General features: G+C 41.5%; 2 protein-coding genes across 5 annotated transcripts; one reads left to right on the top strand and one right to left on the bottom strand.

Annotated features, from left to right (window-relative positions):
- The first annotated feature begins 537 nt into the window (after positions 1-537).
- Positions 538-7,897, top strand: LOC4340840 (aspartyl protease family protein At5g10770). The gene is made up of 2 exons (XM_015788922.3): positions 538-734; positions 6,135-7,897. The coding sequence occupies exons 1-2, from the start codon at positions 635-637 to the stop codon at positions 7,442-7,444; spliced, it is 1,410 nt and encodes a 469-aa protein (XP_015644408.1). The 5' UTR covers positions 538-634; the 3' UTR covers positions 7,445-7,897.
- Positions 7,898-8,076: 179 nt separating this feature from the next.
- Positions 8,077-11,748, bottom strand: LOC4340839 (uncharacterized CRM domain-containing protein At3g25440, chloroplastic). 4 transcript variants are annotated; one of them, XM_066311558.1, is made up of 6 exons: positions 11,646-11,748; positions 11,182-11,560; positions 10,675-11,076; positions 10,143-10,462; positions 9,554-9,827; positions 8,077-8,620 (listed from the first exon to the last, which is right to left on the bottom strand). In XM_066311558.1, the coding sequence occupies exons 1-4, from the start codon at positions 11,720-11,722 to the stop codon at positions 10,274-10,276; spliced, it is 1,047 nt and encodes a 348-aa protein (XP_066167655.1). In that variant the 5' UTR covers positions 11,723-11,748; the 3' UTR covers positions 8,077-8,620; positions 9,554-9,827; positions 10,143-10,273. The 4 variants fall into 4 exon arrangements, with proteins under 4 accessions (XP_066167655.1, XP_066167656.1, XP_015644409.1 ...); XM_066311559.1 differs by having other exon boundaries at positions 9,554-9,654; XM_015788923.3 differs by having other exon boundaries at positions 10,229-10,462.
- Between the last annotated feature and the right edge of the window lie 1,818 nt (positions 11,749-13,566).

Below are 13,566 nucleotides of genomic sequence, written 5' to 3'. Positions count from 1 at the left end.
AACACATCATAATAATTAACTTTAAAAGAATAATTTATATTTTTTATGCTTATGATAGATTTTTAAATAAGACGAGTAGTTAAACATTTCGTTCGAAATCAATAGCGTCAACTATTTACGAGTGGAGCGAGTACAGTGCAATTGAGTCAAAGAGATTCCGAATAAGCAGCCGAACATATAAGAGCAATGGAGCATGCATGCAAAGGACATTGGTGATCAGGTGATGCTTAATTATACCAGAAGACAAATTGATGTGTTTTGAAAAGAAGGCACATATTGATGTTATAAAGTGTAGCTGAATAATTCTGATAAGACAGACCTGATAGAGCACCTCTTCTACTGCCCAAGTGCCAGATTGATATACTAAGTTACTAATCACAGCATATAAGTAGGAGTATAGGCAAAGAATCATTTACTGATCACAACTCACAGCAAGTGATAATTACTGCCTAATCATTTGGGTGGATGAAAACGGTGATTAATTTAGAGTGTTAAGACGAAAGCAACCGGCACGATTCCCATACACCGGCACAATGAGAATCTTTTCCCTATAAAAAGGGTCACAAGCATAAGGGCCTCGCCATACTGAACTTCTCTGAATTGAAGAAGCTTCCAGCTGAGCTGGGGGATCAAAATGGAGGTGCTTCTTCCCCTTCTCCTTGCCTGCTCTCTCCTCTTCACCATTGCAACCCCTATCAGAGACATCACCGACGTTTGTGCCTCACAGATCAGTGGTATATATGCCTGACCTTGCTTAATTTTCTACATGTAGTTCAGTTCATCTGTTGCTTTCTCGTCATTTCTTTGCTGTTATTCTTCTGTTACTGCTGAAGTATTGTATGATCATGTGAATTGTTAGATTCCTTAATATAATTAAGGACCAAAACATAGTATGTCCAATGGATTATGCCCATATAGATAGAGAGAATAGTTTAGTGCTTAGCTTGAACTGTCATGACAGTTTTTGCAAGCAGAGACAGTGTAATCTTCTTGACAAGTACAGAATTAACAGATTACTGGATTCTTTCCAAGGCTGGTGTTACATTTAGATGTTTTAGTACAAAACAGATGGACAAAAAAAATTAAAATACACAGAAATCAACCTATCTTGTCTCCTTTTGCCCTTTTCTCCTGAGATCACGAGTATTAGTTCCAGCCTGTTTCTTGCCTGAAAGGCTGAGACACTGTGATCCAATTGAATTGGAAGCAGCGGTGCTTCATTATTACTTCCTGAATATTTCCACGACATCCAAACACATACAAATTTGCGTACTACTGATCTCGTGAATCCAATTGCTGCCACCTCCAATTCAGTTCATCTCTATTTGCTTTGCACAAGATGGTCAAGCCTTTTTCTCTTGCTTTTGGAAATATGAAGGCTAGGAGAGGCAAGAATCCAAGAGAGAACTAAGGAAGTGGTAGATGGCGCGTCAACTGTCACTAGCTAGGTCCACACACAGTACTGATCTCTTTTCAATTTAGTGATATGATTAATTGAGATGCTATTAATCATCATCTTTTTGTCCTTTTGGTTTGCCATGATAACAGAGATCCGTATGAACCTATCCTATGCAATATTGCATTAATCTCTGTAAAGAATTTAGCATAGGAATGGCTTCAGGAGGAAAAAAAAAACAGAGAAACAACGTTAATCTTGTAAATCTATTCTAGTAGGCTGTAATTAACTCCTTTTTAACCTGAATAAATTGCCGATAGATGGTAATTAATATTGTTCTGAGAGTCTGCTATCAGCAGTTCCTTTTGCAGTTTCAGCCTTTGAGCTGATCGATCTTTTAACATACTACCTTCGTCGGTTCGTAGCTAAAAAGACACTCTTTTAAAAAAGGTTGGACACTAAGGACTTAATGTCAATAGTTTTAAGAAAGAAGAAGTAAATATTTCTTGTGAGCGTCGACGAGAGTCGAACCTGGGCCGATGGGGTGCAGAACAACCATATTAGGGCAGTCTCAACCCATAACACTAGACATAGTTTCCATAAACTCCACATCATCGATAAACTAGTACTAGACACTACTCTTCCAATGCAAACACCACTATTCCATATTTCAATTTAATGCTAGTTATCTCACATGATGTCTTAGATGTTGTGTAGAAACCATGTCTCATGCAAGACATGGTTTCCTTCTCTTTCCTCATTTATTCACTTGCCATATCATTTTTTATCCTAGGTGGCAACTTATTTAATGCTATGAACACCTTCCTAGTCATTGGGTTGGGAATGCCCTTATCAGACAAAGTTAAGAGCAATGATGAACACTACAGCAAATTAGCCTATCAATAGCCGACCTGAAAAACATGGAGCTTGTCTTTAGGAGCACTGAATCAAGTGATGCTCTGCCCCTTTTCTTTGAAGCTATAAATAGCAGTGGTCCAGCTATGAATTTTCCAAACCAAACCCTATAGAACTCGACAAAATCCAGCAAGTACCATGGTCCATGGATGATTAAGTTATTTGATTTAACAATTTTTGGATGCTTCTAATATGATATAAAAATATTCGAAATGCGCACTAGTTTCTGCACTATGTCAGGCGTTTTTTGGGGGTACGCTACCTGTAAAAAAGTGACCATCATCTACAGAGAAGAGTCAACCAATGACGTGTGGCGAATAGACCCTCGCGTGCACCGATTAAATTCTCTTCTTCTGAGTAATCAAGTCCACAAAATTGTTTGGTTTACTCTTGACTCCGCTTGACTCGTTTTGACCCCAACCCTCTGTTAACACTCTCTTACTATATATTGTGTGTTGTTCACTCAAAACGTTTTGTTTAAGAGGAGGGAAAATTAAGAAGACTGATTTCTCTCTCTTTGTTGTTCTGCATAACACAACCAACGGTTTGGTGTTGATGGATGATGGATGAAACCAAGCTTAATTATAAAATATATTTTGAAAGCACAAACAAATGAATTAAATATTAGAAACTTTAAATTTTGATTTATAAAGTTTTCTTAGAAATACCAATGAAAAGTTCACTTAAAATTAATCGTACCGTTTAGAATATTAGAAAACGTGTCCATGATATATATTCCGTGTTCCGTTAATCAATTAAAAATAACTGCCCTAAATATGAAATTGTAGTGGTGATATTTTCAAACAAGAACACATCAAAAAATTATTGAAAAACCTGATCTGATGGATGATCGTCCGACAATTGCACCCTTATTAAAAAAAAAGAAAGAACGGCCATGGCAATATATATTATTCCCTCCGTTTCTAAATATATATTTGACGTCATTGACTTTTTTAAATATGTTTGACCGTTCGTCTTATTCAAAAAATTTAAGTAATTATTAATTATTTTCATATCATTTGATTCATTGTTAAATATACTTTTATATATACATATAGTTTTACATATTTCACAAAAGTTTTTGAATAAGACGAACGGTTAAACATGTGCTAAAAAGTCAAGGGTGTTAAATATTTAGAAACGTAGGGAGTATCTGATTAAGGGGGGTGTGAGTATGTGACACCTGATGAAAATGTGACAAAATAGATGCATACTTTCAGTTGTATAATCATCGTTTTGGAAATTGGAAGCAGACATGAAGAACCTAGACATAATATAGCTAGCTAGGTCCCAACTCCAAAAATTCCCATTCGTGTTAGGACAGATTCTGCACTCCGTGGTCCATGTATATTGTACTCAAGTACATACAATCCTGCAACAAATCATTCACACGTGACCGTATGACCCCACACCAACCTAACTTTTTTTATTTTTTTGAGAACACACACCAACCTATCGATTATCGAACAATACTGTGCTACGCAACAATGGCATCTCGAATATAATCAAACGTGACATTTGGTTTGGCTTTTTCTCGATGGAGTATATATATACAACATTAATTCGATAGTTTTTTTTTTAAAAAAAACTTTTAAATGTAAGAATGTACTTCATCCATTTCAGGTTATAAAATATTTTGATGTTGGTCAAAGTTAAACTGTTTTAAGCTTGAATAAGTTTATAGACAAGTATAGTAATATTTACATTACCAAATTAGTTTTATTAAATTAATAATTAAATATATTTTTATAATATATTTTTATTGGTTAAAAAATATTACTATTTTTTCTATAAACTTTGTCAAACTTAAACTAGTTTGACTTTAATCAAAGTCAAAACATCTAATAAGCTGAAACGGAAGGTTATATTGTAAGTGAACTTAGATTAAGCAATTAAGGTCCCCATCATTTGGCTTATTTCCTAATAAGCCAAAACGGCTTATTAGGAAATAAAAATAAATTTGTGGGTAAAACTTTTATAAATGTGTTATTTGTGACTTAAAAGCCAATGTTGAAAAAGAAACTATGTTGAAAATATGTCAAAATCAATCTTAAAATTAAGCTTAAAAATTTAAAATTTGGCTTTTTCTTTGGTTTATTAGGCTATCCGACGAGGCTGTAAGTGCAGAAAGTCGATTAGCACCACGAGCATATGTGCGTGAGGTCGTAGGTGCAATCCTCGCCTCACGCGAGCGCGCGGCAGAAATTTTATTTCATATTTGCATGAATCTTAACACTCCTTTGAGAGTTTACAAAGTGAAAGCTTTTTGATCAAGCTGTCAGACAATTTTGTAGCGATTTTCGTTCCTTAATTACATGAACGATTATAATAAGGCTATTCGGCCTTCGTACCTAAACTATGCTCACCTATATATATCCGCTAATGCCAAAATCTGTGTCGGCTGGCCAGTCTGCCTGTCTGTCCGAGATCAATGCATCTATACAGATCGGTGTCTGATTACTTAATTTGTTTGGCTAGCTTAATCTGCAACGTGTTGCATACCGCGACAAGCTTATCGATCAAAAGCTATATATACAGACAGATTGATGTACGACCACAAGTACGTACGTACTGGGGTCAAATCGAGGATGATATCTGTACGTCGACAGAGAGTATTGGACAGGTGTAGACAGTCACATGCGTTTGTTCTTGAGAAAGTTCTTCAGACCAGCGACTTGTTGATCGATCGATAGCTCGGTGCCGCTGCTCTTGCATTTGGTGGCGCATCACTGTCTCGTCGCATTGTCGCACGATCGACCACAAATACCAGAACTACTTGTGGCACAACACGATTGTCTCCGGCCCTACGGCCGGCACCTACCTAGCTAGGTTAATTAGCTGATTAGCCAGTGGCTACTAGCCCTATCCTAAAATATAATAATTTTTAACATTTAAAATTTATCCTAAAACTTAATAACTTTTTCATGTTCATTTTCTTCTCAACCAATTATAATCTTATTTCATTCAAATTTTACAGTTATTTTTTAGTGGTGGTTATAGAGGTTTTGAGGGTGGCCTTTGGATTACCCTATCCGTTAAATATTTTTTTTAAAAAAGATGTAATTTCGATAAAATAGATGTAAATTTGATATTATGCAATTTCGAATTATGGGGGTAGGATCACCCAATGAAAACTTCTAGAGCCACTGCTACTTTCTTGTCCCATGCTACTTTCTTGTCCCTAGCAATCACAATCTTTTCACATTTAATTCCACATATTTTCTTAATACTCATATTCAACCCTAAAAATTATTATATTCTGGAATGAATGTACTCCTAGCTAGCAAGCATCTGTTTCAGTCACTTGGCAGAGTTTGTGGAGTTTCTGCTACTGAGTTAAACAATTGGGCTTTCCCTATGATCAAGTGATTAGTTCTGTATTTTCATCCTAAAATATAAAAACAATTTAGGATTAAACATATTAAAAAAAAGTAGGTGGAATTAAACAGAAGAAATGTTTTGATTGAATTAGAAGAAAAATTAGGTTAAGAGATTAAATGGGGAATGTTCTCAACAAGTGAATCGTTAAGAAGATAATATAGTTGGAAAAATTGTTAAATTTTAGGGTAAATTTGAAATGCTTACAAAAGTTGATATATTTTAAGACTGATGGAGCAATTGTTTAGGTTTGGGTTCACAGTTTCGGAAGTAAATTTGCAAAATTTGGACCGTGATAAGCCCGACGCGCCTCTACAAAAAATAATGTTTCTAAATTATTTAAATTTGACAAAAGTTTGTTCGAATTTACTAGTGTTAATCTGTTCAAATTTCAAAATTTATGTTCAAAAAAAAATGTAAGGTTAATTTAAATTGTTTGTTGCAGATTTCCAGCACCTGAACAGCTCCGGACTGCACCTGACGCTGCACCACCCGCAGAGCCCCTGCTCGCCGGCGCCGCTCCCCTCCGACCTCCCCTTCTCCGCCGTCGTCACCCACGACGACGCCCGCATCGCCCACCTCGCCTCGCGCCTCGCCAACAACCACCCGACATCGCCGTCGTCATCGTCTCTCCTCCACGGCCACCGCAAGAAGAAGGCCGGCGGCGTCGGCGGCTCGCAGGCGTCGTCGTCGTCCGTGCCGCTGACGCCGGGCGCGTCGGTGGCCGTCGGCAACTACGTGACCCGCCTGGGCCTCGGCACGCCGGCGACCTCCTACGTGATGGTGGTCGACACGGGGTCGTCGCTCACCTGGCTGCAGTGCTCCCCGTGCTCGGTGTCGTGCCACCGGCAGGCCGGCCCGGTGTTCGACCCGCGCGCGTCGGGCACGTACGCCGCCGTGCAGTGCTCCTCGTCGGAGTGCGGCGAGCTCCAGGCCGCCACGCTCAACCCCTCCGCCTGCTCCGTCTCCAACGTCTGCATCTACCAGGCCAGCTACGGCGACAGCTCCTACTCCGTCGGCTACCTCAGCAAGGACACCGTCTCCTTCGGCTCCGGCAGCTTCCCGGGCTTCTACTACGGCTGCGGCCAAGACAACGAGGGCCTCTTCGGCCGCTCCGCGGGGCTCATCGGCCTCGCCAAGAACAAGCTCTCGCTGCTCTACCAGCTCGCCCCGAGCCTCGGCTACGCCTTCTCCTACTGCCTCCCGACCTCGTCGGCGGCGGCGGGCTACCTCTCCATCGGCTCGTACAACCCCGGCCAGTACTCGTACACGCCCATGGCGTCCAGCTCCCTCGACGCCTCGCTCTACTTCGTCACCCTGTCGGGGATCTCGGTCGCCGGGGCGCCGCTCGCCGTGCCGCCGTCGGAGTACCGCAGCCTGCCGACGATCATCGACTCCGGCACGGTGATCACGCGGCTGCCGCCGAACGTGTACACGGCGCTGAGCAGGGCCGTGGCCGCGGCCATGGCCAGCGCCGCGCCGCGGGCGCCGACCTACTCCATCCTGGACACCTGCTTCCGGGGCTCCGCCGCGGGGCTGCGCGTCCCGCGCGTGGACATGGCGTTCGCCGGCGGCGCGACGCTGGCGCTGTCCCCCGGGAACGTGCTCATCGACGTCGACGACTCCACGACGTGCCTGGCGTTCGCGCCGACCGGCGGCACGGCGATCATCGGGAACACGCAGCAGCAGACGTTCAGCGTGGTGTACGACGTCGCGCAGTCCAGGATCGGCTTCGCCGCCGGCGGCTGCAGCTGAGGACCCAAACTGCAGCTGGCCGACTCAAGCTAGGTAAAAGAGCAATGCTGCTTCTTCTGCTGCTGCCGCCGCCTCCTATCTCTGCTCAGGCACAGAAGTGACAACTTCTTAACTGCAAATTCATTCATCACATGTAAATGCATATACATGTGCCAGGAAGTTACGAGTGTGGCTCTAGGACCTAGTTTTACATGTCATAAACAAATATAGATGTACAAATAAATACAGGGTAACTACTTTAGGTGAAGATAATACTTATCAATGTGAAAGATTATTATGTTATATGGCTGCTTGTTAGCAATCAAGCCAAAATGTTCATCATGTACATGTAAACTATGGGTGTGTTTGGGTTCTAAATGTTCAGGGTGAAAAGAAAAGCAGTATAAGAACATGAAGATTTGAGTTATCATTTATCATTGGTTAATTGATATGTAAGTCTGAGTCATTTCACCATCTCACATTTCTCACAAAGGCACACTTTTGCTCATTTTTCCTTGATGGAAAGCACCATCACTTCTATCGTTTGGACGTTCAACTCAGACAGTTCCATTGTTAGCTGAAAAAAAAAAGGTTCACATACTGCACATATAAATAAGCTAACTTCATGATTCAGAATCTCTGCTCCAAGACAATAACGGCAAGCAACAAATGTAGCCTCTGATATCTGTTGACAGCGAATCTCATGCCTGTAAGTAGCACAATTTGGTGACACATGATTTTCAGAGTCCATGTTACACAACGCTAAGTGGTGAACAACTCCACAGATGATCAGGTCTACAGTTACACTAGCTCATAGGATGCCAGTAATCATGCCAAGCAGATGCTGCTAAACTCTGCACAATATTCGGTTCTATGTGATGACTGATTCGTCTGATTACCTTGCTTTATGCACCATGACAAGGACTGGAACCAACGAGTGACATTTAGGAATCATTTGGAGTCGATTGGTATGGCATCAGCTTCATCAATCAGGGCCCTGTTGAGGCGGATACAACCAGATCATGTCAATGGTTGGGGCTTAAATACCTAACAGAGAAAAAAGAAGACGCTAGGAATGCATCCCCAGTGAAGCTGAAAGGCACCACATGGGATCTGCTTGCAGTTGCAGGCGTTATGTCACTGGAGCTTAACAGCAAACAACACTGCAGATAGATTTGTCTAGGAGCCGGCCATGGCCTGCATATACAATCGTACAAAATGTCAAAAATGTTTCTTCAACATTGACAGATTAGCTATCAAAGGGAAAGAATTAGATGAAACAACCACCTAGCAACTGTAGTTCACAAGATCTACTTATTCCATAACTCAATTATTCCGTTTCTTATTATATGATCACTTCTGTGCAAAACATTACATTTCAGTGGTGACTGCAGAAAACCAAACCTTAAATGGTGAAAAAACTGTAGCCTGGTTAATATTTCAATTTCTGATGTTGTTGATATATACTAAATAGTAGTGGTAAACTAAGGATATATGATTTAGTTGATTATCACAAAGAAAAGAACTAAAAAACTTGCACTGCTTTTCCTTTGCTGTCAAAGATCCAACTAAACAAGAATAACCTACTAAAGTTGAAATTCACTAATTATAATAGTATCAATGCATCGATTGTAGTGACTACCATTTTCCACAGCACAGATTTAATTCAATTCTTGGAGAGTTGCTAGATATTAATTTTAGTAAAAAAAAACAAATTTAGGGTTTACGTTCTTATATTCATGCAATAGTATTGTTTTCTGCCAGTAACTGGTTAGCAAGTATATACCAGTACAGTACCCCAGTACTGAAATATAGATACTGACTCAAATAAGTTGGTTTTAATGACCACAGTGATAGCTTTGGCAGATTTTTATGTATCTTCCCAGGCAAAATAGGACTATCAAGAGGAATTTCCTCTAATCTGGCATAAAATGTCTGTAGAGACTAAAACAATATATGGAGTATTATAAGTTATCTACCATGGAAATTGTCCATTGAGGCATTGACATCATATTGCCTTAATCTCATAAATTAATAACTGTGAACAAACATAATTTGCCAATCTAAAAACAACATTCTTCTACATGTTACTAAATTATTCAACTCATGGAGATCTGGGTGAGAGTTTACCAGTTTTCAATTGAGTAGATGGCCCAAGTTTTCTGTAGACCTCTTTCAAGTAGTCAGCCCCAAGTTTTGATGTTTCAAGATTCAAGCTCCAAGGAAGCCATCTGTCACACAAATACAGCTCATGTTGCTACCAGCATCCGAAATTGATGTAAACGTGTACTGTTGTAATGTGGACAGATCTTTAATATATCCAGATGCTGCGATCACAATAAATAGTGGTACATGGATCTCTGTATGCTGCACCATTTCTTCTCATAATGCAAGCTTGACAAATCTATACACAAAGGGCAATAAGAAAACACAAATGGACCAAAAGAAAAACTATTTTCATAAATAATTTTACACAGGAACTGGAAACAATATCATGAAATAAAACATACTAACAATTCCAGCAAGAAATCCTGCTTGGGTCTAGTAAAAGCCTGATTTGTACTCAGCACCAACCTTACGAAGATAAATTGCTGATACAAGCATTGTTCAATTAAAGGATTTTCAATATGACAGCAAGATATACATGGCCTAATGAATGCGACTTCTTTTCATTTAAAGTATTCAAACTAATGAATATGATACTTATTTTATTTTCTACCTGAACTATTGAAGAAAGCTGATGATCATTATTGCACCAAAACTGAGTAGCATTTGTAATGAACAATGAGTATGCTCTGATCAAACCTTCAATACGAAATGATCTATGGCATCATGGTTGAAAGAGATAGCTCATTCAGTATCTGAGCTACTTGTAAGGTCATCAACATTAGTTTCTTCGCTGCTGATTGTTTCTAAAGTTTCCCCACGGTTCTTGAATAAAGCAACATGCTTCTGGTAATCTTCAAGCTCCTTCTCTAGCTTCTCAATAAATTGACTGGTATGTTCAAGGGATTGTTCATACCTATATTTCTCGAGGGCCTATGGAGTACAGAATACAGATAAACATAAGTTGACTGGACATTTGAACTTCTTTCATAAAAATCTAAATATTACTGAGTAGCAATGTAGCATGAGAACAAACAGGTAATCAGCTATAATTACAAGACATGTTTGTATTAAGTTTAAAGAAAGAGAGGTGGCATGACAACAAGCTCTGTTCCCGACAAATTAGTTTTAGCAAACATGATTACCTTCTGCTTTGAGAGAGTGTCTGGAGGTGACATAACCTTTGGCTGCACATAGTTCTTTCCACGATAAAAGATAATGGTATTGTTGGGTTTGATATCAATGACCGTGCCTTTGCTCAGCCGGGTCAGCTCCTCGGCGTACTCATAGACCTGGCCAGGCCGACAAGGTTTGCAGATCACCTTCACAGTCTCATGTTTCTTCCAATGAAGGTGCATGTTAAGAACCACGCCGCCAAACACCCCTCTCCTTCCAACAGGAACATAGTTCTTTTTCTTCTCGCCAGTTCGTTTGAGGTAAAATTTCTCCTCCTCGGTTAGAATCTCAGGGTCATGAACCGGCTCCGGAGATCTCGGGACCTCATACTTCCTCAGCTTCTCAATCAGCCATTCTTCTTTCCTCTTCGCCTGAATTCACATGTCAATTTAACAATGCAGCATTTCTCCTCAATCAGATACATTCAAACAGCAAATAGGAACAAGACAAATCAGTAACACTGAAATATTATAGACCTTCTCGAGTTTGTATCTAATCCTGACTTCAGGATTGGGCGATTTCATCTTCTTCTTGGCCTTGAGGCGGTACCACTTCAGCTGGTTAACCTTGGCCTTCCTCGACATCTTCTTCTTCGCCGCCTTCGCCGGAGGCTGCCCCTTCCGGCCGGCCCCCTGCTTCGTGCCCGCGTCGCCGCCGACGGAGAACCTGGCGAATCCACCGCCCGTGTCCAGCGTGACCGCCGTGCTCCCGTGCCGCACGGGCTGGCGGAACCGGAACCACCATCCTCGCCCGTCCATCCAACGCTCGGACACCACGCGGGGAGGCTCGAACAACGGCGACGCGCCCGGAGGACGCGGGGAAGAACCCGCACCGCGCGGCCGCATCCAGGATCCGCTGAATTCAAGAGAGACCAACCCGAGAGAGTGAGATCGAACGCCGCGCGGTGTGTGAGAGAGAGAGGCGACGGGGGAGGGCTAACCTTGGATGGACTAGAGCCGCGGCGGCGGCGGAGCGGAGGGGTCGGCGGCGGAGGAGACAGGGCGCGAGCGACGCCATGGCGAAGAGGCGCTCCGGCCAGCGGCGGCGGCGGCGGCCGCGGCGGGGGGTTTTGGCGCGGGGGCGGCCACTAATGGGCTGGATTAGGCCCATGCGCCTCCTAAAGTGGGCCTTAATGGGCTTCGTTAGGGCCCGTGTGAAAAAGCAGTTTGCTCTGTTCACCAGAGACTATATCATCCCGATCCCCATGGCCGCCTCCTCCGTCTTCGCGTCGCCCCGCCACGCCATGAGTGCACGACACCGCTGGTGAGTCATGCGACACGTGTCATCGCCGCGCGGCGCGGCGCGGCGGATGAGACCTAGTTCCAGTTCTCGCCGAGAAAGAGATGGTGGTGAGCGAGGCCGGCCGCCGGCCGCCGCTGCTCGCTATGCTCTTCGGTTCGGTGTATGGGTGAGTCTCTCGCAGCGTCTTTCCAGTTATTTTTTTAAAAAATATTCTGTTTCTTTGTTTCGATGGATGTCAAATTGGCGTCGCCTGGAAGATTTTTGGAGTTGGGATGTGTAGTGTTGTCTTCTCTGAATGATCATCTAACCGAGTAGATGAATAGAGGGTGGATTTCCCCTTCATTTTTTTTTGTTATGTGGCCATTTGTCCCGTTCTATAAGCATTTTCATGAACTGCCAATTTAATCCTTTTATTTTCGCTCTATATAAGAATTTTCACGAACTGCTAAACTAATCCTTTTATTTTTGATGCATAATTTGTCAATAAATATGTTATTTTTGGCGGATATTAGTAAGCCAGGCAGACCCTCCCAAACAGCGATGATGGTGATTTCGGAATCTATTAAGTCTCTGATCAGAGAAAAGGCAATGTGGATTGGGTTGGGTAAAACTTTACTGAAATTAGTACTCCGTTGATAGAAGGTATTATCATGCTTCACGAGAATCGGTAATGTGGAATGGGTAGAGTGAAATTTTAATGAAATGACAGGAGGTCCTGCTTCATCATTGGACTAGATTCATTTGTGTGTTATGCTGCTTCAACATCAGACTTATTCATATGTGTTTTACTTAACATATATATTGTGCTGTAAAAAATGGTGGTCCTCATCATCATACAATTCTAAAAAACAGATTCTTATAACCACGGTAGAACATATTTTTACCCTTAGTACTGCCTACAGGAAATTACAAAAGTTGATCACTCTCACCTGACCATTGCTTCGTTATATTTATTCCATGTAAGCTGCCATACACTATACGCGTGCTTCTAGAATCAGCGATCTGTAATTGCGGTGGTTTCGAAATAACCAAGAATTGCAGTGGTTTCGAAATAACCAAGGTGTATATAGAGAAGATGGACTGGGAGACGTCCTGTCAGCATGTGTGATCCTTCATCTATCTTTCTATATGAAAGTTTGTAATGTGTGTCTGTTCTTTTTGACCTTGCAAGCATGAGAGATGCAATATTTAAATTGGGTGTTGATGCTACTCGGATTAATACAATGGTATTAATTAATTCTTTTCCCATCCTATTTTGGGGTGTTTCATTTTATATATGCTTTCTAGTTTTATATAATTTTGCTCTTCCGTATTTAGGTTCCAACAGATATTATAATTGATCATTCAGTGACACAGCTGATGTGGTAAGGGTCCACTTACAACAAATGCAACAAATGCAGTAAAGCCAAATAGAATTTGAGAGGAATAGAGAACGATTTGCCTGACTCAAGTAGGATTTCTCTTCATTTTGAATTGGATTCCTCTTCATTTCACAAGAGAATTGGGAACGATTTGTCTGTATCAAATAGGGTTCCTCTTTATTTCTTATCGTACCTCCTGGTTATGGTATTGTTCATTAGGTGAAAAGGAACAACGTTCTCAGTTTTTCTTTACATTTG

This window comes from Oryza sativa, chromosome 6 (assembly GCF_034140825.1).
Source record: "Oryza sativa Japonica Group chromosome 6, ASM3414082v1".
Classification (NCBI taxonomy): domain Eukaryota; kingdom Viridiplantae; phylum Streptophyta; class Magnoliopsida; order Poales; family Poaceae; genus Oryza; species Oryza sativa.
The sequence above is the reverse complement of the archived record's forward strand: the minus strand, read 5'-3'. Positions and strand labels throughout refer to the sequence as shown.

Bases quoted from the DNA above. Each gene is read 5' to 3' on its own strand.
- LOC4340840 (XM_015788922.3), top strand. From the start codon at position 635: ATGGAGGTGCTTCTTCCCCTTCTCCTTGCCTGCTCTCTCCTCTTCACC. The intron at 735-6,134 runs GTATATATGCCT...TGTTTGTTGCAG, and splicing joins TTGTGCCTCACAGATCAGTG to ATTTCCAGCACCTGAACAGC.
- LOC4340839 (XM_066311558.1), bottom strand. From the start codon at position 11,722: ATGGCGTCGCTCGCGCCCTGTCTCCTCCGCCGCCGACCCCTCCGCTCC. The intron at 11,077-11,181 runs GTCTATAATATT...ATGTGAATTCAG, and splicing joins TTAGATACAAACTCGAGAAG to GCGAAGAGGAAAGAAGAATG. The intron at 10,463-10,674 runs GTAATCATGTTT...TGTACTCCATAG, and splicing joins ACACTCTCTCAAAGCAGAAG to GCCCTCGAGAAATATAGGTA.